The sequence below is a fragment of the Pan troglodytes genome, chromosome 21 (assembly GCF_028858775.2).
Source record: "Pan troglodytes isolate AG18354 chromosome 21, NHGRI_mPanTro3-v2.0_pri, whole genome shotgun sequence".
Classification (NCBI taxonomy): Eukaryota; Metazoa; Chordata; class Mammalia; order Primates; family Hominidae; genus Pan; species Pan troglodytes.
Window position 1 is genome coordinate 43,458,800 of NC_072419.2, and position 21,755 is coordinate 43,480,554.

Below are 21,755 nucleotides of genomic sequence, written 5' to 3' on the forward strand. Positions count from 1 at the left end.
AGGGGTGTTATTACTCCCAGCAGAAAGACTGCATTTCCTGGCGTTAAAACATTTTTTGAGATGTATATGGCATGTGGTGCAGGCAAAGAAAGGAATAGCATGATCCAGTGTAAAGCAGGCTTAGCTGCATTTAAAGTGGAGAAATAAGTCCCTTTCCTATTATAAAAACGAATCCTGCATTGTTAGTTGGAAGGAAGAAGCAGCTAATCAACAGGGATCCTACACTGAACTCTTTAAAAGAGGGCTTTGGAAAAAGTTACGATTTTTATTTCTAAATTTGCTTTAAAAGAGTAGCATAAAAATGCTTTGCTTTTGAGTGTTTCCAGAGACCCATTTATAGTGAGATTTTAGGAGCAGAAGGATTTGTTTTAAACTGTTCCCTATTTAGGAACAGCCCTACGGGTGTTTATGTGCAACAGTGAAAGCTGTAACTTAGGAAACCTTTTAAAATTGGGGCTGAGAGCAAACCAAGAATGATGCAAGTTCACTGCAGTTTGCCCTTTGCTCACTCCATGTATCTGCATTGTCTGGGGATGCTCAGGATGTCTTTAGAACACACACGAAGCCGGATCCTGATTAGCAGGCCTTGGTGGCCAGTTAGTGCTGAGAGTTTACAGCCAGGATTCTAAGTGAAAACCTAAAAGCTGATAGCTTCCTTATCACTATCATTAGGAGACACTGAAGACTTTACACAATTCTTTTTTCTTTTTTTTTTTGAGGCGGAGCCTTGCCCTGTTGCCCAGGCTGGAGTGCCGTGGCATGATCTTGGCTCACTGCAACCTCTGCCTCCCGGGTTCAAGCCATTTTCCTGTCTCAGCCTCTTGAGTAGCTGGGACTACAGGCGTGCATCACCACGTCTGGCTAATTTTTTTGTATTTTTAGTAGAGACAGGGTTTTGCCATGTTGGTCATGCTGGTCTCAAACTCCTGACCTCAAATGGTCCTCCTGCCTCGGCCTCCCAAAGTGTTGGGATTACAGGCGTGAGCCACCACGCCTGGCCTAGTCTGTTCTTTTTAATTGCTCCATAGTAATTAATAATATGCATGTATCTTTCTTTATTTAGCTAGTCTTCTGTTTATGGACATTTCAGTAGGATGATGATTTCAAGATCACATTTACAGATTAAATTAATGAGTTCTTAAGAGAATGAGTTAGAGAAATAATGAGGGAATTATCTAGTTAATGTTGATGAAGATTGCAGAGTAGTTAACTATGAAGACAGATTATTTTTATAGCATGGAGTATTATTGCTAATCCTCCTACCTCTCCCAAAGTTGGAGGGCTGCTAAGCCCATCAAGCCTCCTCCTCAGTCTTCTTGCTATGGAATGTTTCCTACTCCCCAGTTGGGGCCACCCATGGGCAGACTTGGGTCACAGTTCCTTCTGTGCTTTCATAACACTTTGTACATCCATTAAAGCAGCAACCTGGTTTATTATAATTATGGTTTGTGTACGGGACAGGAAGGATTTCTTGCCATCTCTGTATATTCCCTGAATGGGGAAAGTGCTCTCAGCAGGTGTCAAATCAAAGCTCTGTGGCTACTTCTTTGCCTGAGCCTTCCATTCCAGTTTGTTTTCCAGTGGAAATGATGTCAGTACTTGTCGGGTTGTGTTTTTTGCAAGAAAGCTTGCTCTGGTTCTGAGCCTTGCGTGAGTTGTAACGCTGTTAACTCAGCAGAGAGCCCAAAGAGCCAAAGTGAGGCTCCTAGCTCCCTTCTTGGGGGTGTCTATTCAACCTGATGGGCCATCGTCCCTCCTCCTCCACTGCCATAATTTCACCCAGTTGCCTAGACTCAATGACAGGCAATGATCCTAAATATAGTTCTGCTATGAATTCATAGGTGGCTGTGAATTCAAAAGTAGATGGTAATATCCTTACAGCTTCTGGTAATAAACCTTTACAGTGTTTTTTTTTAAAGCAAAACAACACCCCTATTCAACATGATAATTGAGGCTGTTGTCATAAAATAGTTATTAACAGAGGCAGGAAAGAAGGCCGTTAGAAGGAATTACTTGATAGGTATCTTTATCTCTTTTTAATTTTTCTTCTTTGCCCTTGATTTGAGGTTGTCACACCTTGATATGGTATTTCAGAAAACCGCCAAAGCTATCCTTCAATTATTTGCCCAGCCCGTTATCTCTATTCCTTGATCCTGACTTAGACTATAAACCAGTGGATTTGGCAAGGATTTCCTTAAGTGTTACATTCAAACCTATCAAATATTTGGAAGGCTTACAGATCTGTTTGCACATAAAAGCGCCTTGGGTTTGCATAATTTGCACATTCAAACTTGGGTTTTAATTCAGAAATTTAACATGTTTTCTGTCTCTTTTGGATATTTACATTGATTTTAATCTAATTTTAAAATTTCTCATTTATTGGCATTAGCCCCTCTTTGTGAAGATGTTTATAAGGGACATACAGAATTCAAACACTTTAAGAGTCAACATGGATTGGTTTGTGCTTATAACAAACTCCCAATCTCAGTGGCTTAAAACAATGAGGGTTTATTTCTTCCCCACGCTAGATTCTTTAAGTGGTCAACTGGAGGCTCTGCTTCATGATTTCTTTGCTCCAGGACCCTGGCTGAAGGAGCAAGCATCTGGACATTGTGTCCATGTCAGAGGAAAAGAGAGAATCACACATTGATTCTTAAAGCTTTCACTTCTGCCCACAATTCATTGGCCAAAGCAAATCATGTGGCCACACTTGACTCCATGGGGGCAGGGAAGTAGAATTCTACCACATGCTCAGAAGGAGAATGAGAAGTACTTGGGCAACAGTACAGATAACTACCATGACTGTCTAACAAGGAGCTGAAGTGCGTGGATTCTGAGTCAGAGTGCCTGAGCTTGACACTGGCCTGATCACTTCCTCACAGTCTGATTTTGAGCAAAGCAGCTTCATCTCTCTCATCTTTTATTTCCTTATCTGAAAAGCAGTACCTTACAGAATTGTGAGGATTAAATGAGATAGTCTTTACAAAGCCAGTGCCTTTCACATGGTAAGCACTCAATAAATCCTAGCTATCATTAGAACCGAATTCTTACTGATTTGAGTGAAAGGTACTGCTTAAGGATTTTCCCCCTTATTTATTTTAAAGGACACATGAAAAGATTTATTTTTTTTCTTTTCCTTTTTCTTCTTCTTCTTCTTCTTTTTTTTTTTTTTTTTTTTTTTTTTTTTTTTTTTTTTTTTTTTGTGATGTTTACCATCCATCCAAAGCCAGAAAAAGACATTTTAGGCCTCGGAATGGGAGAGGTTGGAAATATTACTGGGCTGGGTCAGTGCTACTATCATCCTTGAAGACTCTTGTTCTAGGATTTTTTCATGCCTTTACTCACCTTAAAGAATAGAAAACTTTATATCTGCATGTGAATTCCTGAACACCCACCAATTGACCTGGCAACTGTCTTCTCTATTTTCCTCTAGCTCAGAGTCAAGATCTCCACTGAAGTTGGCATCACAAATGTTGATCTTTCCACCGTGGATAAGGATCAGAGCATTGCACCCAAAACTACCCGGTAGGTGAGATGCCACCTGATCCCTCAGGGAGCTGAGGCTCAAGAGCTGAGAGGAGTATGCCTAGGCACTGAGCCCTCCAGGCATCAGTTCTGTATCAGCAGCCATCCAGCTTGCATCCTAAATTAAAGAGTCTGTAGTTCCACTGGTCCTGCACCGGGGATTCTGCGAATTATCTAAGTGGATTTGGAGATTGTATATACCAGTGTTTAGTCCATGCACAAACTATTTATTACCAGTCCTCAACGAGGTAAAGCGCTTACCTCAGGATGTTAGTCTGAGTCAGTCAGCTATGTCACTAAGCATATTATTTAGTTCAGATGATAATTTTTAAAATAATAAGACCTTCTCAATGAAGGAAGCAAGGTATTAATTTACATTCTGGTGCGATCTCCTTATCATCACAGTCCTGAATTTGCTTTTAGTGACCTAATGGCAAGTCTCTCTGGCCTATGATGGGTCTGAAATTAGTTGGAAGCCTCACACGTGCTTAAAATTGAGATGGCAGATACCCAGCACTAGGGCTGCCATTTCCCCCTCCCAAGTCCATGGAGGCAGTACTAAGAAGTCATAGAACATTTGCTCCCACTGAACTCAGACACAGCCTCAGAATCTTTTTTTTAAACATAATCTTCTAAGTAGACATTAACAATTGATCAGAGTTGGGCCAGAATGCTGTAAGAAGCCTGCTCATCAGCCCTCCCCCAGATCCTTATTGGCGCAGCGGGGATCTAGATCTCTGGGGTATAGTCCAGACCCCAACTTTACTCAACTAGGGTAGCTATAGAGGCCAGAAGACAGTAGGGTGAACCCTCAAGGCTCTTTGAAGATGGGATGTTAGCCAGAGGCTGGAAGCCAAGCAGCTACTCCTTTTAAATCACATAGAGTTGGCCTTTGTGTCTCTGGCTTGGCTATTTTTGTAGTGATATTGGAGATAAGAGCACTGTTTAAGAATCCACTGAAGAAATGTCTGTGCGAGCGCTTTGCTGTTTAATTCTCTGCCTAGATGAAGAGTTGGTTTTACTTACGAGTAAATGTAAAACGTGAGTATAAAATAAAGCCAGGTCTGAGCTCTGTAACCATTTGGCTGGTTTATCCCCTGGCCATCTTACCCTAAAATCCCAGGAGATAGCTGTGAAAAGAAGTTTTCCTCATCAAGTCTGCCTTTTGGGAAAATGACTTTTTAAAACCCAGTTTCAGGGCAGAAAACTAAATTGAAACAGTGTCCAGGAAAAAAATACAGCATTAAAAAAAGACAAAGCTGAAAGTACCCTTCTTTCTTTTGTGTCTCCTACCTGCCTTATCTCGATCTTGCTCACGTGTGCTACTGGCATCAATGCTGTAATTATTTCTCCTTGCGGTTCTGCCAGCCCGGCTCTCCTGTGTGCCTGCAGAGGCCACACGTGAGCTCCTCTGGTGCCTGACTTTGTAGAAGTTGAGAGCCTTAGGTCCTTGTAGTGAAAGCCCAGAGGTACAAGCATCTGTACACAGCATTTCCCCAGATCCTGCTGGAAGTTTATTCTGTACTTTTCTCAGTCCAGGCTTTATCAGTCCAATTTGCCCCCAGGTTGCAGACAGTTCTCCACATCTGTCTGTCCACAACAGAAGTGTTACTATGGGAGAGGGTGGATGAGGCAATGAAGTGAAGTATATATTTTCTGCCTGTTCTCAGAGATATACTGATCCTCTCTGAAGACTAACTCTATATGCCTCTTTCAGGGTGACATACCCAGCCAAAGCCAAGGGCACATTCATCGCAGACAGCCACCAGAACTTCGCCTTGTTCTTCCAGCTGGTAGATGTGAACACTGGTGCTGAACTCACTCCTCACCAGGTCAGGAAGACACCTAGACAGTTCTCTTAACCTGAAATGTGAATGGATACTAGAGTTTACAATGTGGTCTATAACATGGACTAGAGAGAATTCCACGTTCCTGCTTTCAGGTTTTGACCGAACCCTGACAGTCCATCAGGTTCTCCCACATGACACTCTCACCCTTCTACTGGTTGTAATCCTTTACCTGGGATACACCCTTCTTTCTAAAAAGTTAGCTGGTATTGAGGAGAGGTACTTAAGGCAGATTTGCACTTAATTAAGGTCATTCCTTCCTCCCTCCCTCCCTCAGATGGACTCTTGCTCTGTCACCCAGGATGGAGTGCAGTGGTGTGATCTCAGCTCACTGCAACCTCTGCCTCCTAGGTTCAAGCGATTCTCTTACCTCAGCCTCCCAAGTAGCTGGGATACAGGCGTGCATTACCATGCCCAGCTAATTTTTGTATTTTTAGCAGAGACAGGGTTTCACCATGTTGGCCAGGCTGTTCTCATCTCCTGACCTCAGGTGATCCGCCTGCCTCAGCCTCCCAAAGTGGTGGGATTATAAGCATGAGCATTAGACTTGAGGCTTTTTCTTTCTGATTTAAAAAAGGGAATGTGCTGGCCAGGCATGGTGGCTCACGCCTGTAATCCCAACACTTTGGAGGCAGAGGTAGGAGGATCACTTGAGCCCAGGAGTTGGAGACCAGCTTGGGCAATATGGTGAGACCTCATTTGTGTGTATGTATGTATGTATAAATAAATAAGGGAATATACTGAAATAATTTCAAAAGAAGACCCAAAGCATTTTTTTATTCTAGCCAAAGCAGATTTTGTATTTGTGGGACTCTGAAGAATAGCCCTTTTAACTTGTGCTTACTTTGTATTATGAAAGCAATAGGCTTTATTTTTTTCATAGAGTAATGAAAATTATTATTTAAAAGATTTTCAAACCATATACTCTTTCCCCTGAGAACCTAATATGGCCCCATGTCCACTCAGATACCCCCACTCCCACACTGCCTGTCATCCCCCTTGATGGAGAATAACCTGCCTTTAGTGTTACGTGAAGGAAGATTCAGATAAATACTTTGAATGCTGAAAGACAGGAATGTGGGACCTAGTTTGGTATGGGGTACCCTGTACCGATGCTTTAGCAAAGGACCAGCAGACTTGTTGCCTTGAGGCAGCTTCAGGGCAGACCTCAGAGGCAACTGGATTTACTTGAGAACCTTCTTGCTTTCTGTTTCTTGCAGCTGCAGCTGTTGCACTTGTGCCCCAGGAGCACGTTCCTCTATGGCCACAGTCCTGGGAGTCCTCTGCTCCTTTCTCCTCCCTACTCCCAAACTCCAGACAGCTTGGTTAGGGCCCTTAGCCAAGCCTAACTGACCTTTGAGTACTTCAGCCTCTTAGCATTTCCCAGCTTCTTCCCAGAATGACATTTGCCAACCAAATAGCACAAGGGAAGGAAGAGTACAAAGAGAAGAAATTAAAAGACTAAACTAGTAGGATTAGGATTAGAGCAAGGAGAGTTAGTGAGGAAGTCTAACTTTCACTGAATACTTGTCTCATCCAGAATTCTGTTGTAGAATCATGGCTTAGAGACCTTCCAGGTGGAGGTGGCATTTTGGGGGTGAACTTGGCAGCTGCCTGCACTTGATTGTGATAGGAAGGAGATCTGGCATCCGGTCTCCCCATTCCATTCCTGGCCAAGACGAATTGCTGTAGTTGGGATGCTTCATATCTCTGGGCCTCTTTCCCTAAATGCTTTGGTGGTGGTTCTTTGTTGTTCAGGTATAGATTAACAAATGAGATGTAGATTTTCTGTAGATGCAGTGCTGGCTCTGTCACCCTGCCAACTCATTTAATGCTTGTGCCTTGTGATCTGTAAATTGGATTTGTAAACCTACCTGCCTTGTTGAATTCTTTATTTTGAAACACCTGAAAGAAAAGCTCTGGGTAGTTATCAAGTTTTGGTCCAGTTCTAATGTGCAGACACCTTGGTTTCTTGTGCCATTAGTGGGGATAAAGTGATTAGACTCAGTAACATCGTATTGCTATTAACTACTATTTGTTGACTAGCTAGCATATACCGTTCCCTGCACTAATGCTTAGCATATGGTATTGCAAATCTTCACACAGATATGCCACATCTGGAAGTTAATTTTTCTGCCTTAAAGTTGAAGAAATCAAAGCACAAGGAAGTTAAGTAACTTGCTCAGCTAATAAGTAGTGGAAGCAAATCTGTCTTCCAAGCCGAGGCTCTCTCCATGACACTGGGCTGCTCTGCTTGATTAGAACTCTGCCTTACTATCAATACCCAAGCCTCCTCTACTAAATCTTTAGCTGGAGGCACAAGGAAATTGAAAATGGGCCTCTTACAGTTCCACCTCATTTCCTTTCTTTTCACCCTCTGGTGAAGCAGTTAATTGGGCAGCAAAGTGACCAAAAGGCTGGCGGGAAAAAGAAATTGCAGCAATAGCAAAGGGCTTAAATCATCCGCAAACTGGGCAGTCAGCCTCCAACTAGTCGAGAATTGGCTGGACCCGTAAGTTAAATTTCTTTCCTTGTACCAGCAAAAAGTTATCTCTGAGCTGGGAACTAGGGTGGCATGGCCACTCCTTCTCCTCTCTGGGGCAGGTCTGGCAGATCCCAGAGCTCTCACTGTGACAAAGCGCTAATAACCGTCTGCTGCCTGGTGGATTCAATGTTAGGCCCAGGGAGAATTTTGAAATTATCAGCTGAAAGGTTGTATTATTCTTCCATCTAGACATTCGTCCGACTCCATAACCAGAAGACTGGCCAGGAAGTGGTGTTTGTTGCCGAGCCAGACAACAAGAACGTGTACAAGTTTGAACTGGATACCTCTGAAAGAAAGATTGAATTTGACTCTGCCTCTGGCACCTACACTCTCTACTTAATCATTGGAGATGCCACTTTGAAGAACCCAATCCTCTGGAATGTGGTATGTGCCTGAATGTACCCCGACCCAGGTGAGAGTGGCTGTGCCCCAGGCACTGGTGGCTCCTTTTCAGGGGCATGGGGCTCTTCACCTTCGCCTTGCCTGTGCCTCCTATAAATAAGCTTGGGAGGTGAGGCACTGTGTGCAGTCTCCATAAATAGTCCTGGGGTCATGCACGGGGCTTGGCAACATGGTACGTGCTTAATAAATATTAAGTGAGTGAAGGAAGTATAAACTTACCTTTGTGAGTGCTAGTATCTGTGAATTTCTATAAACATTATACAGGAAGGCCGTTTTCATATTATAGCAGGCACTATCGGGGTTACGTGGATGTGAAAGTTAAGGCCCTGGCCTTTGAGATATGGCATAGCTCATGGGAGGGATGAGATCTGAATTCTGATAACAATTCAGGATGATGTAGAAAAGTGAATTGTACAATGTGCAAAATGCTAATTAACTAATAACCAACATTTGTGTAGCATGTTGTTGTTTACATAGTGCCTTCCTGCATGCCTCACTTTGGATTGGCGTGATGAGAGTAAATGTCTTGCAAGACAGGGCATTTGAGCAAGGGGTTGAAGAATGGCAAGGGTTTATCAGATCTGGGGCAGTGGGGTGATCATTGAGGAAGGGCCTGCAGAAAAGCTCAAGGTGCTTTCAGTGCAATGGGAGCCATTGTGTTTTGCCAGAGCACCTGAATCCTGTCAAAAGCAGGAGGTGATGAGCTTGGAAAGGTAGCAGAGGCCAAATTGCAGGCTTTGAATGGTGGTTGACTCACTTTGCAAGACAAAGGGGCAGCTGCGTTTTCTCGTGTGGTGGTCAAGACTTCTTTTCTTCTCCTGGACTTCAGGCTGTTTTTGTACAAGAGCGCATACTCATTTCTTTCTGTCTTTTTCAAATGTGACTAAATCACACTTCCCAGGGACACCAAGCTGTTTCTGATTGCAACTGTAACAGCCTGTGTACCAGCTGGGATTTTTGTATTAAGCAGCTCTATGGGGCTACTATACCAGCAGAAAATTAGAAGTCTTGCTCTAAAAAGCATTTTCAGCAAATACTTGTTTTGTTCTTAAAGTTTTTACTGCCTTGCTAATGGATCAGAAAGTGATTGGGACTGCCTGGAGCTTTTTTCGGTTATGGTCTTAGATGTGAGTCAGAGAACATTATCTATTGAGTTTCACCCGCTTCTCTGCCCCTGTGCTTTTACAGACTGTCCTTATTTTTCTAGGCTGATGTGGTCATCAAATTCCCTGAGGAAGAAGCTCCCTCGACTGTCTTGTCCCAGAACCTTTTCACTCCAAAACAGGAAATTCAGGTATATCCCAAAGGGCCTATCCACTAAACATGTGGGAGAAGAGAGGGCAGCAAAGTGGCTCTGCTCCCTTTAACTTGTTTTGTGATGTTTTATAGTTTGATCCTCACACCCTGTGGATTAGGCAGGGTAAATGGCAGCCCCATCCTTGAACTGAGAAAACAGGTTTAAAGAGTCCGGTGACTAACCCCCAGAAAGCAGAGAGTTGAAGATGAAATCAGAACCTGAGTCTGGTTTTCCTGACATCCAGCAGGTTCAACCCTCAGACCACAGCTTGTTAGCTATGAGCGCAGATGGTTCTAGCGTTTATCCTCCCTGCTCCTGCGTAAATCAGGGCTGATGGGGCGACAGGTGGGAAAACTCACCTGGGAGAACAGGGCTCTACTTCCTTAGGCAAGTCCTTGGATAAGCAAGCCTGGTCCTGTCCTGCACGCAGGACTGTTGTGAGAATCAAAGTTGATAACAGATGAGTAAAGAAAGGCTTTGAAATGTTTCTAAAGCCCTTTCCAAAATAAACACAATAATTGTTAAACACTTTGGGTACTGGTTAAGGAAACTGAGGTGGATCCACTCAGTGGACTATTTTGCAATCTTGAGAAATGATCGTATTTGGAAACTTGCATACGAATTAATGTTGAAGTGTCAAAAACAGACTACCTGCTGTCATTCCACTTAAAAAAAAAAACAAGTGCCCAAAGGGTAGAGTAGTAGGATTGTTTTTAAAACTCCTTTTCATATTGATACAGCATTATTTAAGAATGTAAAATGCAGCTAACTGGTGGGTGTAATTGTGATGATGAAGGGTGCTGGCTGAAGTAGGTGGCAGCAGCTGCTATAGTGTTAGAAATCCTTTAATGGCAGCGGCAGCAAAGAAGAGCAGAGGTCAAAATTTAGGAACAGGAGGCTCAAGTGGGGCTGTGTCATCATGGAGCTGGTTTGGCTGGGCATTGACAAGCAGAAAAGGCAGGCACAAGTTGATACGTTGGAGGAAAAATCTTTTAAAAAGTTCTATTTGCATAATGAGTTACAGCTTACAAAGCATAATCAAATGCACTATTTCATTTGGTCTTTAGAGTATCTTTACAAGCCTAGCAGGGTGGTCATGGCCCTCCCCACCCCCAATTTTCCAGCTGGAAACTGAGGTGAAGAGTGGGAAAGCGACTTCCCTTCTGGTCACACAGCCACATGTTTCAGTTTGGGCCTAAACAGAGGTCTCCAGAGTCCCACACCATTGCTGCTTCTGCTAGGTCACACTATCTAGGTGAGCTTCGTAAAGAGAATTCAAATAGAATTGCTCAGGAAAAAACAAAAAACAAAAAAACCCAAGAAATATCATCAGAATGCTTGTCGAGCCTTCTGGTTTAACTCTGGAAATCAAAGTTGGGCCAGGCATGGTGGCTCACGCCAATCCCACTTTGCAGGGCCAAGGAGGGAGGATCACTTGAGGTCAGGAGTTGGAGATCTAGCGAGACTCTGTCTCTACAAAGAATTTAAAAATTAAGCTGGGTGTGGTGGCGCATACCTGTAGTCCCAACTACTCAGGAGGCTAAGGCAGGAGGAACTTTTGAGCCCAGGTGTATGAGGTTACAGCAAGCTATGATGGTGCTACTGCACTTCAACCTGGGTGACACAGTGAGGTCCTGTCTCTTTAAAAAAAAAAAAGAAAAAGAAATGAGATCGGGAAGTTCGTTTAGGGCTTCCTTAGAGCCATGGCTCAGGGAGAGAGGGATGAATTATGGTTGGAAAGATCTGTAGTGAGGCTCCGTTACCTTTTAAAAAGGTATGGTGTTACCACCATTAGCCAATTAAGTGGGGCAGCAGCATATGCCAGGGCCAGCCTAGGAACCCAGAAACATTGCGAGTCCAACGTCCTGCCTCAGTCCTGTCACTCAAGCCATCCGTATACCTGGGCACCCTCTTTGGCACTAGCCAAATGCCACTTGATGGATTGCATTCTCTGGCCTCTAAATGGCAGTGAGTCTTTGAAGGGAATAAAGGGTTGGCCAAGCAGTGAGCTGGGGTTGATGTAGTCTCTGTGGAAGGGAGACCTCTGGGAGACCTCTGGGCTCAAAAGCCAGCATTGAGAAGAGGCAAAAGGCCCCGCGGCCACTTGTTGCCAAGAGGTTTTAGCCTCTGGGCGGCATATCCTCTTCATGACTGACACTGATGCTTTGGTCCCCGGTATACATGGCTGCCCCTGCTGGGAAGGGCACATTCTTAAGTCTTCTTGGTGTGTCTTTCGGCAGCACCTGTTCCGCGAGCCTGAGAAGAGGCCCCCCACCGTGGTGTCCAATACATTCACTGCCCTGATCCTCTCGCCGTTGCTTCTGCTCTTCGCTCTGGTGAGTGGCCGTAATTAGCGTGGGCAGCATGCGTCTGGCGCCAGACCCAGCAGATGCATTCCTTCCAAAGGAGGCTGTGTTGTCTGGCCTCAGCAAAGCTCCAGAGGGGTCCAGCAGCTGTGACCTGAATTGATGCTCAAGACATTTTAGAATGACCAAAAGTTCCCACTGTGGAGGAGTGGCCAAATAAACTGCCCCATTAACAAGTGGGCATGAGAAAGTACCTAACAGCCACTAAGAATGACAAAAGTGGATGGACTGTGATGCCGTAGGAGGGTTCAGATGAGATCTAGTGTGAACAGAGCGAGATCCGATGCTGGTAGCTATAAAAAACAGCACAAAGGCTGTGGATTTCAGCACTGCTTGGGGCAGAAAACCAGAAACAACCTAAAGTTCATAAGATGGAATAATATGCAGCTTTTCAAAGAATGGATAGATTTATATGCTGATAGGACAAGATTGCCAAGATGTGTTACTGAGTGAAAAAGGCAAGGGGTAGGGTAGTGTGTTTAGTATGATCCTCTGTAAAGTTTTAAAAGGTGGCTGGGTGCGGTGGCTCATGCCTGTAATCCCAACACTTTGGGAGGCCGAGGTGGGAGGATTGCTTGAGCTCAGGTGTTTGAGATCAGCCTGGGCAACATAGCAAGACCCCATCTCTACTAAAATCAGAAAATTAGAAAAAAAAAAATTAATGGTGACGTATGCCTGTAGTCCCGGCTACTTGAGGGGCTGAGGTGGGAAGATCACATGAGCCCAGGAAGTCAAGTCTGCAGTGAGCCATGCATTCTAACCTGGGTAACAGAGTGAGACCCTGTCTAAAAAAAAATAAAAATAAGTTTTAAAAGGCGATATGTGTTAGTGTTGGTCATCTCTGAGGAGAGGACATTCTGGAGAATGTAGAGGAAGTAACTTTTACCTTTTCTCCTTTTCAGTACCATTTGAATTTTTTTTTAGCCAATTGTGTTTTTCTCTTTTTTCAAATTATAAACAAACATGAATGCATATCCTCAAAGCTCAGAGAATTTTGAGAAAACACTCATTAGATCTTACTTTTGGAAAGTTGCCTGTGTTCCTAATTGTTGCTTTTAACAAAAGAATTACTGTTTAAATCTAGATAAATCTAGAAGCCTTGCTACAGGTTTTCAGAAACCAGACCTAGGGTATGGGCACCTGTTCTTACATTTGAGTGATGAGAATTTCAAAAGACATGGAACCCACGGCAAGAGCGTGAATGCCACCAGCTGCCGGTGGGTTTATCTTACCAATTCTTAGAGAACTTAGTGGGGGTGTCAGTTACCTTATAAATGCAGTTTCTGACCTTTCAGCTTCATGGTCTCACCTGTTTTAAAATAGTAGGGTTTGCCATCATTAAAAATGATGTTCAGGTTTGAGTTACACGAGCCCATTTGAGAGCAGGTGCTAAATGCCTTTCTAAAGAAAAAGGGAACAAGTTTTCCCGAGGGCTTATAATAGGGTGGTTGTCACTTGGAAGAATTCCCTGTCCTTCTAGGATGCATGAACTTTGAAGCCTTGGGGCTGTTGATGGGATTAGCATTGGCATGGCTTGTGTTGCCTCCCTTTTAAGTTCTAATGCCTTTTTAATTTATTTCTCCCCATCATTCAGTGGATCCGGATTGGTGCCAATGTCTCCAACTTCACTTTCGCTCCTAGCACGATTATATTTCACCTGGGACATGCTGGTAAGTGCCCCAGGCTGCTAATTCCCTGTAACCTCCTCTGACATTTAGCCTGCCCACGCAAAAGCCCTGTTAAGTAGACCTATTACCTATAATGACTTAATAGCATAACATTTCCCTCTTCCTCCTGGCCTTTTAGGACAGTTAATACGATGATAAACCTGTTTGGTCCATCACTTAGAACAGCTGTCATTATATTGGGCTTTGTTGTACTGTGCCACTGTTGGCAGACCATTTACCCTCAGTTAATAACCCTGTTTATTTCCAGAGATTACTCACTTATCGTATCTTTACATTGAGCAATCTTCCTGGATGAAGAGCAGTAATGCAGTTTCCAAAGGTTATCTTTCCCCACCCTATCGATCTTCACATTTGCTGCCGGCTCTGTCTGTGTAGTAATAGAAAACAGTCCTTTCCACAGTCAGACATGCTATCCTGCATCGTTCTCTGGAGACCTTAGGACTTCAACAGCCTAAACATAACGAGACAGTAAATTCACAAATCACTGAAGCATTTCTGAGGCTTTTGACGCTATTGGATCAGGGGTGCCTTGCATTTCACTGTGACTTTAATATTTTTTGTTCTTTTTTTTTTTTTTTTTTTTTGAGACAGGGTCTTACTCTGTCACTCAGGCTGGAGTGCAGTGGTGCACTCATGGCTCACTGCAGCCTCGACCTCCCAGACTCAGGTGATCCTCCCACCTCAGCCTCCAGAGCAGCTGGGACTCCAGGCTTGTGTCACCACATTTAGCTAGTATTTGTATTTTTTGTAGAGACGGGGTCTTGCTGTGTTCAGAGCTGGTCTTGAACTCCTAGGCTCAAGCAGTCTTCCCGCCTTTGGCCTCCCAGAGTGCTAGGATTATAGGTGTGAGCCACCACGCCTGGCCTGACCTTAATATTTTTAAAATTCTTTGCCTCTTTCAGGAGTCACTATCTGTGCGCCCATAGTAAACAGATTCTGTAGGGGTGCATAGATAAGTCTCTTGAAATTATAGGCAAATGTCTGTATTTTTCTGGGGAAAGAGAGAGTTGTGACTTTGATCAGATTATTATGGTGCAGTGGTCCTTGACCTCACAAGTGGTTAAGAGCCCCGCTGTAGTTTATCCGTCATCTGTCTGGGCAAAACTGACAGGATGACCTTTCTCTCTGGCTCAGTTCCTGGATATGTATGATAGCCCTCTGGGGTCAGACCGAGAAGAAAACCTGAATATAAATCTGTTGAGAGCCGTGGCTTTTCCTGCCAGTGTGCTTTTTGTGCACGTTTTCTCATTTGATTCTCATCATAGCCCTGATGAGGGTGACTGGGGCAGGAATTATGATCCCTTTTGACAAGGTGGGAGAATCTGGGCTCAGAGAAGTTAAGTGGCTGGTAAGGGCAGGGCCTGGACCAGGCCCCAGGGCTCTCCGTTCCCAGCTCTGAGCCCTTTTCACTCAGCCTTCTTCCTGAGTCCTCCTTGCTCCCTTCCTGGTCACAGTGGCAAATTATCCTTACAGTTTGTTTCCCCCCCATAAAAAAGGAAATTATTCATTTATTTATATCCTGTTTATTTTTTATTTTTTTGAGATGGAGTCTTGCTCTGTCTCACCCAGGCTGGAGTGCAACGGTGCGATCTTGGCTCACTGTAGCCTCCGCCTCCGCCTCCCGGGTTCAGGCGATTCTCCCACCTCAGCCTCCCAAGTAGCTGGGATTATAGGCCTGCGCCACCACACCCGGCTAATTTTGTATTTTTAGTAGAGAGAGGGTTTCACCATGTTGGCCAGGGTGGTCTCGAATTCCTGACCTCAGGTGATCCTCCTGCCTCGGCCTCCCAAAGTGCTGGGATTACAGGTGTGAGCTCCCGCACCCAGCCTATTTATATCCTGTGTATTTTTGTTAAGAATTTGAAAAATGAAATGAATCCTAAATATAACATGACAGAGGAGTTTTAAACAAAAGCAGAGAAATAGGTGTAAGCAGGAACATGGCACAGGTCGCTGAAGTCCAATTGTTACCCCTGTTTGTGGGGGTGTGTGTGTGTTTTGAGACGAGGTATCACTGTCACCCAGGCTGTGATCAAGCTTACTGCATCCTTGACCTCCCAGGCTCAAGCGATCTTCCTACCTCAGCCTCCTAAGTAGCTAGGACTACAGACATGGACCATTACGCCTAACTAATTTTTTGAATTTTAATAGACACGAGGTCTCACTGTGTTGCCCAGGGTGGTCTCGAACTCCTGAGCAGTCCACCTGCCTCAGCCTCCCAAAATGTTGGGATTACAGGTGTGAGCCACTGTGCCTGGCCACACACTTGGCCACAGCTGAGAGGCGAATATATTGAGTTAGCTACTTTTTGGCATCAGAGCAAAGGAATAAAACAAGCTGGTATAGGAGTACAGACCTTTTCATGATCCAACAGTTGCTGTCCCTAACTTTCCTCAACCGCAGGGCATCATTATGTTTCATTTAATTGGATGTCATGACACCTCTTCTTGCAGCTATGCTGGGGCTCATGTATGTCTACTGGACTCAGCTCAACATGTTCCAGACCTTGAAGTACCTGGCCATCTTGGGCAGTGTGACGTTTCTGGCTGGCAATCGGATGCTGGCCCAGCAGGCAGTCAAGAGGTAAGGCCAGACATGGGCCAGGGATCTAGAGTAGGGTTAGAAATACTCAGCTCTGCCGGCCTAGCTCTTTGAAGGGTAGGTGGCAAAATGATTTGTGTTCTTAGGGGCAAGTCTGACACCCTAACCTAGCCCAATACAGAAGCCAGAAGCACTTTGAAGTCAGAAAAGAGCCTTAGTGGTCAGCTTTGAATGTATTACAACCATAGTAATTGATGCCCCAATACAATAGAATGAGAGAGGAAAATTATTGCTTTATGAAGATGAAAATGCATTCATAGATGTGGTAGAAGATTAATTTGTTAGCTGTGTAAAATTTCTCTGCTGCTACAGAGAATCCTGCCCTGCCCTCCCCACCCTCAACATGTCCCCGAGAGCTGCTCCTCTGTAACCCTCACAGCTCCAGGAGCTTGTCCCGGAAGCACGAGGTCTGTGTTATTTCCCACAGAAGCTGCGGCAGGTTTTGCAGAGGCTCCCAGCAAGGAGTATCTCCTCAGTAGCCTACACCATCTCCCCGGGAGCCAGACAACCTTAGAGTCACACGGATGGTCAGACAGACCTTGACATGAGGGCAGCTTGACTTTCTAAACAGAATTGGAGGCAAATTTAAATGTCACAAAGGTGTTTCTCATTGATTTGACTTTATTAGAACCTGAGTGATTCAGACACGCAAAGGCCAGTAAGAACAGAATTGCTTTCACCTCTGGAAATCGTTTTCAGATGTGCCGCTTTCTTCTATCCAGGACGTTTGCTGGAAGAATGTAACTCAATAGTGTACCCTCAACATGGCTGCCAGTTAGGGTGCTGGGATCAGAGAGAGGCTTTTTCTGGGAGACCATCAGTGGGTGGGAGAAGATGTCTCATCTCCGCCCGAGTCTCCATTGTGAGCTTTCTGAGCATTTCACCGTGGAGACTCGGCACAGACGTGTTCCTTGGCTTTCCTGTAGGAATCCAGGGCCCACCAGAGCTTCCCTTAGCACCAGCAGTGGCAGCTGGTTCATTTTGCCACCCTCCAGTAGCCTTTTCCTGGTGGCTGTGCATTGTACCTGAGAAAGAGCCAGGACTCAGTTGCTTTTGCAAAGCAGAACCCTGTTCCCTTGCAGCACCTGCCTGGGCCCCCAGGGAGCCAAAAGACTGTGCTCTGCTAAGTTCTCTCTTTTCTGGAAGTTGCTCACTCGAGAAGAATGAAATCTGCTGGCCATGGTGGCTTATGCCTATAATCCCAGCACTTTGGGAGGCTAAGGCGGGAGGATCGCTTGAGCTCAGGAGTTGGAGACCAGCCTGGGCAACATAGTGAGACCTCGTCTCTAAAAAAATTAATAAAAATTAAGAACAAAATCAAGACAAGAACTGAGTAGAAACCATTTGGTTTATGTTCTGCTTAGCAGGAGTTGCTAATCTGGAATCCTAAAGTTGTATGCATTTTATGGGGAGAGAGACTATGGTTTTTATTAGAATCCCAGAAGGATCAGTAACTTCTCCCTCTCCCCTGCTCATGTATTCCATTCAAAAACTTAAAGCCCACTCTTCTGTGACCCTCTTTGTGAGTCCTAGAATGAACTCTACCCTGGAAAAATCGGTGACCCTAATGGAAGCTCTGGTTGGGTGTTTGTCATTTCTTTCCTCAGCTGATTTCTCCCCTCACTGTCCTTTCTTGATTCTCAAACCCTCTTTCCTTTGGCAGGATCGCTGCAGAGCAGAGCAGTAGATTGGCAAAATATAGGACACTACGGTAAAGATGAAGGGTGGACTCATCCCAGAAGCAGGGTCCCTTCCCCGTCTTGCCCGCCTCATGCATGTCAGTTATCTCTCTAGTTTTCAGCCCACTTGCTCCTCCCACCCCTCCCTAAGCCACAGCTGAATTCTGAGGCTGCTTTTCAACTTGCTAGATGAGGTTGTGACTGGACCAGGGCAAAAGCTTCCTGAGTTAGCCCAGCTGATGGGATAACTTTGCAGTGAGCAGCTTTGGCCTGGCTTTGACTGTATAAGACTTCATTCTCCCTTATATCCTGTGGGGTACTTACTTATTTATAGACAAGCCTCTCTCTCTGTTTCCAGGAGAGCTGAGATGAGGATAAGACACATCCAAAATTCATTAAATGATGGTCCCATGGCAAATCCTGGCACACCTTGTCACTGTTTCTAGACTTTTCTGTAACACCGATCTCTAGTTGGGCTAAACAGTGTGGTCTGGGGAGACTGTAATTTATGAAGGACTGATGGCCACAGATCAAAGCCAGCATCAGAATCCAGGTTCCTAGCACTCAGGGTATGTTAAAAGGGCTGCTCCCCATGTGACTAAAATGTGAAGTGAGATTCCACTCATTCTCCTTCTGCGTATCAGTCCTAGGATGGGAGGGAAGTGGAGGGAAGGAGAAGGAGAGTCTGGTGCTTCATTGATCTGCTCCGCTAGACCAGGGGCTGGCAAAAGTTTTCTGTAAAGAGCCAGATAGTATTTTAGGCTTAACTGGCCATATGGTCTCTTGGCACCAACTACTCAACTCTGTCACTGTCATGTGAAAGCAGCCATAGACTGTATAAACAAATGGGTGTGGCTGTGTTCCATCAAAACTTTATTCACCAAGACAGGTGGTGGGCTGGATTTGGCCTGAGTGGCACAGTTTGCTGACCCCTGCCCTAGACCAACAAAGGGAGGGAGGTATTTGAATTTTCAAGTCATGTTCTCCTTTATCCTTTGCCTTGGAAATGGCTTTCCCTGCCAAAGCCACAAAACCATCTGATTTCTAATCCTCTGAAAATAGGAGAGATCAACAAAAGCATAGTATTTGGAGCCTTTCCATGGATGTGTGAGCATAAGCTGGGTCACCTAGTCCTCAACACAGAAGGGAACTGCGTTTGTTTGTTTGTTTCCAGGTTTAATGGAGTTGTAATTTATCTGCAGAAAAATGTACCCTTTTAGTGTACAATTCTGTGAATCCTGAAAAACCTATGTAGTCATGTAACCACCACCTCAGTCAAGATATAGGTATTGCCACTCTCCAAAGAGTTCCCCGGTGCCCCTTTTAGATTCAGACCCTTCTCCCACCCCCATTCCCTGGCTATGCCCGTTTGGTTTTATCCTACATTATAGTCACTCTGTCTGAGATTTGCTTTCAGCAACTGTCCTTTCTGCTACATGTTGAGTTAATTCTTTAAATAAGTCGATTTCTTTTCTTGATTAAAAAGAACTTTTTTTTATAGAGATGGGGTCTCATTATGTTGCCCAAGCTGGTCTCAAGCTCCTGGGCTCAAGCAGTCCTCCTGCTTTGGCCCCTAAAAGTGCTGGGATTATAGGCATGAGCTACCTTACTCAGTCTCTTGATTTTTAAAGTCCGTTCCCACCCTGCTATCCCCAAATCATTTTTTGAGGAAGAGGAAAGTCAGTTGATCATTTGGACATTTGGCATTTCCTAGCATTTGAAAGGAAACCCCCTGGTAGCAAAGTGTTCTTGATCTGAGGGCAGACATTGATTTGAGCAGACATAATGTGAGACGTAAGTTCTAGCCGCAGTCGAGGGTTGTGGGCCACTACCCTTCAGCTGTTCTTATTTCATACTCATGCCATCCTTTCTGCATGAACATTTCTGAATGCCCACATATTAGTGTACCTAGGAACCTCTGAATACTGGCAAGGAATTAGGGGTGCACACCCCAGCCCTCAAGATTAATTCCATGCCTGTGCATGTCTTTTGGAACTGCTTTATTAATGGGTTTGGAGCCTGCCATTCTGCAAGACTGGATCATTATCACCTTAGTCCTCACCCCTGGGAAGAGCTGCCACTGAAGGATGGTGTGTGTGTGTCAGCAACCCTGCCTCTGCTTGCTGGAGCCTGCCGGGATCAGTTACTCACTGCAGTCACCTCCTCAGCTTCACAGTCTGTCTAGATTGTCATTTTCATTCATTGTGCTTCCCCATCCCTCCTTAGAGTCTAGGGAAAGGCAGCGGAGGGGAAACAAAGAGTACAGGAGATAGGTTTTTATCCCCTTTAACACTTTCTGTGAGCTGAGTCCCATTTTTGAGAATCTTTCTGTGTTAGGTTAGATGCTGAGTGTGACTTGGCAAGAACACGGCCACACGGCAGGAATGTGCAGGTTTCTGTAATGAATGGTCAGGATGTCATGTTCTAAGCTACAGAAGGGCCAAGTGTTGGTTGGCAGAGCTGGAGTCTGGGAGATTGATGATGAGCATTATTTAAACTTTCCTCTTTGTTCATCTAATTGAAATTTACACTGTGTTTTTGGCCTTGCACTGTGAGAGGTGTGCCTGGAATTACCTCATCTCCTTATGTTGTCACATACCACTTTCTTAGTTATTATTGAGTTTGTTTTGTTGTTTGTATTTAAGTTGTCATCAGCTTAATTATGAACTAGCTGTCTCACATTCTTTTGTAAAATGAGATGGGGCATACATAAATAGACTTGGGAGATAAATGATTATTCCCTTATAAATGGGATCTTAGAGCGGGAGAGTACCTTAGTTTCTCTGTTGTCACCAGTTAGGAACTGTAACCATGAACTGAAACCTTCAGTAATTCTGTGTTTGTCTCCATTTTCTTTCAGAACAGCACATTAGTTCCAGAAGAAAGATGGAAATTCTGAAAACTGAATGTCAAGGAGTCAAGAACAATTCACAGTATGAGAAGAAAAATGGAAAAAAAAAAAAACTTTATTTAAAAAAGAAAGAAGTCCAGATTGTAGTTATACTTTTGCTTGTTTTTCAGTTTCCCCAACACGCAGCAGATACCTGGTGAGCTCAGATAGTCTCTTTCTCTGACACTGTGTAAGATGCTGTGAATATTCCTAACTTACCCAGATGTTGCTTTTGAAAAGTTGAAATGTGTAATTGTTTTGGAATAAAGAGGGTAATAATAGGAACAAAGGCCTGATTGAGAGCTTATTCTCGTACTTTTGGGTGGTGGGGTCCTTGGGTATATGACAGGAGGACTTAGTTGGAAATGCTGTTGATGCCAGCATATTTCTCCAGGCCTTTCTTGGTCCTTCTTGCCCCTTGCTCCTAACAGAACTGAGAACTGCCTGGAAAGGCCAGCTTCCTTTCTTCTTCTCCAGCAGTGAGTACCAGCTGTCTGCATAGGAGCCCTGTTGGTATCTGAAGGCCCCATTTGGACCTCTAGGGATCCAAGGGGATAGGTTTTTATCCCCTTTAACATTTTCTGTGAGCTGAGTCCCATTTTTGAGAATCTTTCTGTGTTAGGTTAGATACTGAGTGTGACTTGGCAAGAACACAGCTAAACAACAGGAATGTGCAGGTGGACTGCAGCTAGGACCTCTGCTCAAGGCTCTTGTCTTGGGCCCAGGCATGGTGGCTCACGTCTGTAATCCCAGCACTTTGGAAGGCCGAGGCAGGTGGATCACTTGAAGTCAGGAGTTTTGAGACCAGCCTGGCCAACATGGTGAAACCCTGTCTCTACTAAAAAACCAAAATTAGCCAAGGGGTGGGCATGGTGGTGCATGCCTGTAATCCCAGCTACTTGGGAGGCTGAGGCA

General features: G+C 44.5%; 1 protein-coding gene across 2 annotated transcripts in view; it reads left to right on the top strand.

Moving 5' to 3' along the window:
- RPN2 (ribophorin II) overlaps positions 1-21,129 on the top strand; it is a 62,527-nt gene extending 41,398 nt beyond the window's left edge. Inside the window, exons 10-18 of one of the 2 annotated variants that reach the window (XM_016937886.3) lie at positions 3,434-3,525; positions 5,243-5,357; positions 8,107-8,301; positions 9,527-9,613; positions 11,857-11,952; positions 13,577-13,652; positions 16,124-16,253; positions 17,935-17,982; positions 20,811-21,129. In XM_016937886.3, coding sequence (XP_016793375.1) covers positions 3,434-3,525; positions 5,243-5,357; positions 8,107-8,301; positions 9,527-9,613; positions 11,857-11,952; positions 13,577-13,652; positions 16,124-16,253; positions 17,935-17,982; positions 20,811-20,823 — 852 coding nt within the window. In that variant the 3' untranslated portion in view covers positions 20,824-21,129. The remainder of the gene's footprint in view (positions 1-3,433; positions 3,526-5,242; positions 5,358-8,106; positions 8,302-9,526; positions 9,614-11,856; positions 11,953-13,576; positions 13,653-16,123; positions 16,254-17,934; positions 17,983-20,810) is intronic. The other variant, XM_016937887.4, reaches the window with a different exon arrangement.
- The last annotated feature ends 626 nt before the right edge of the window (positions 21,130-21,755 follow it).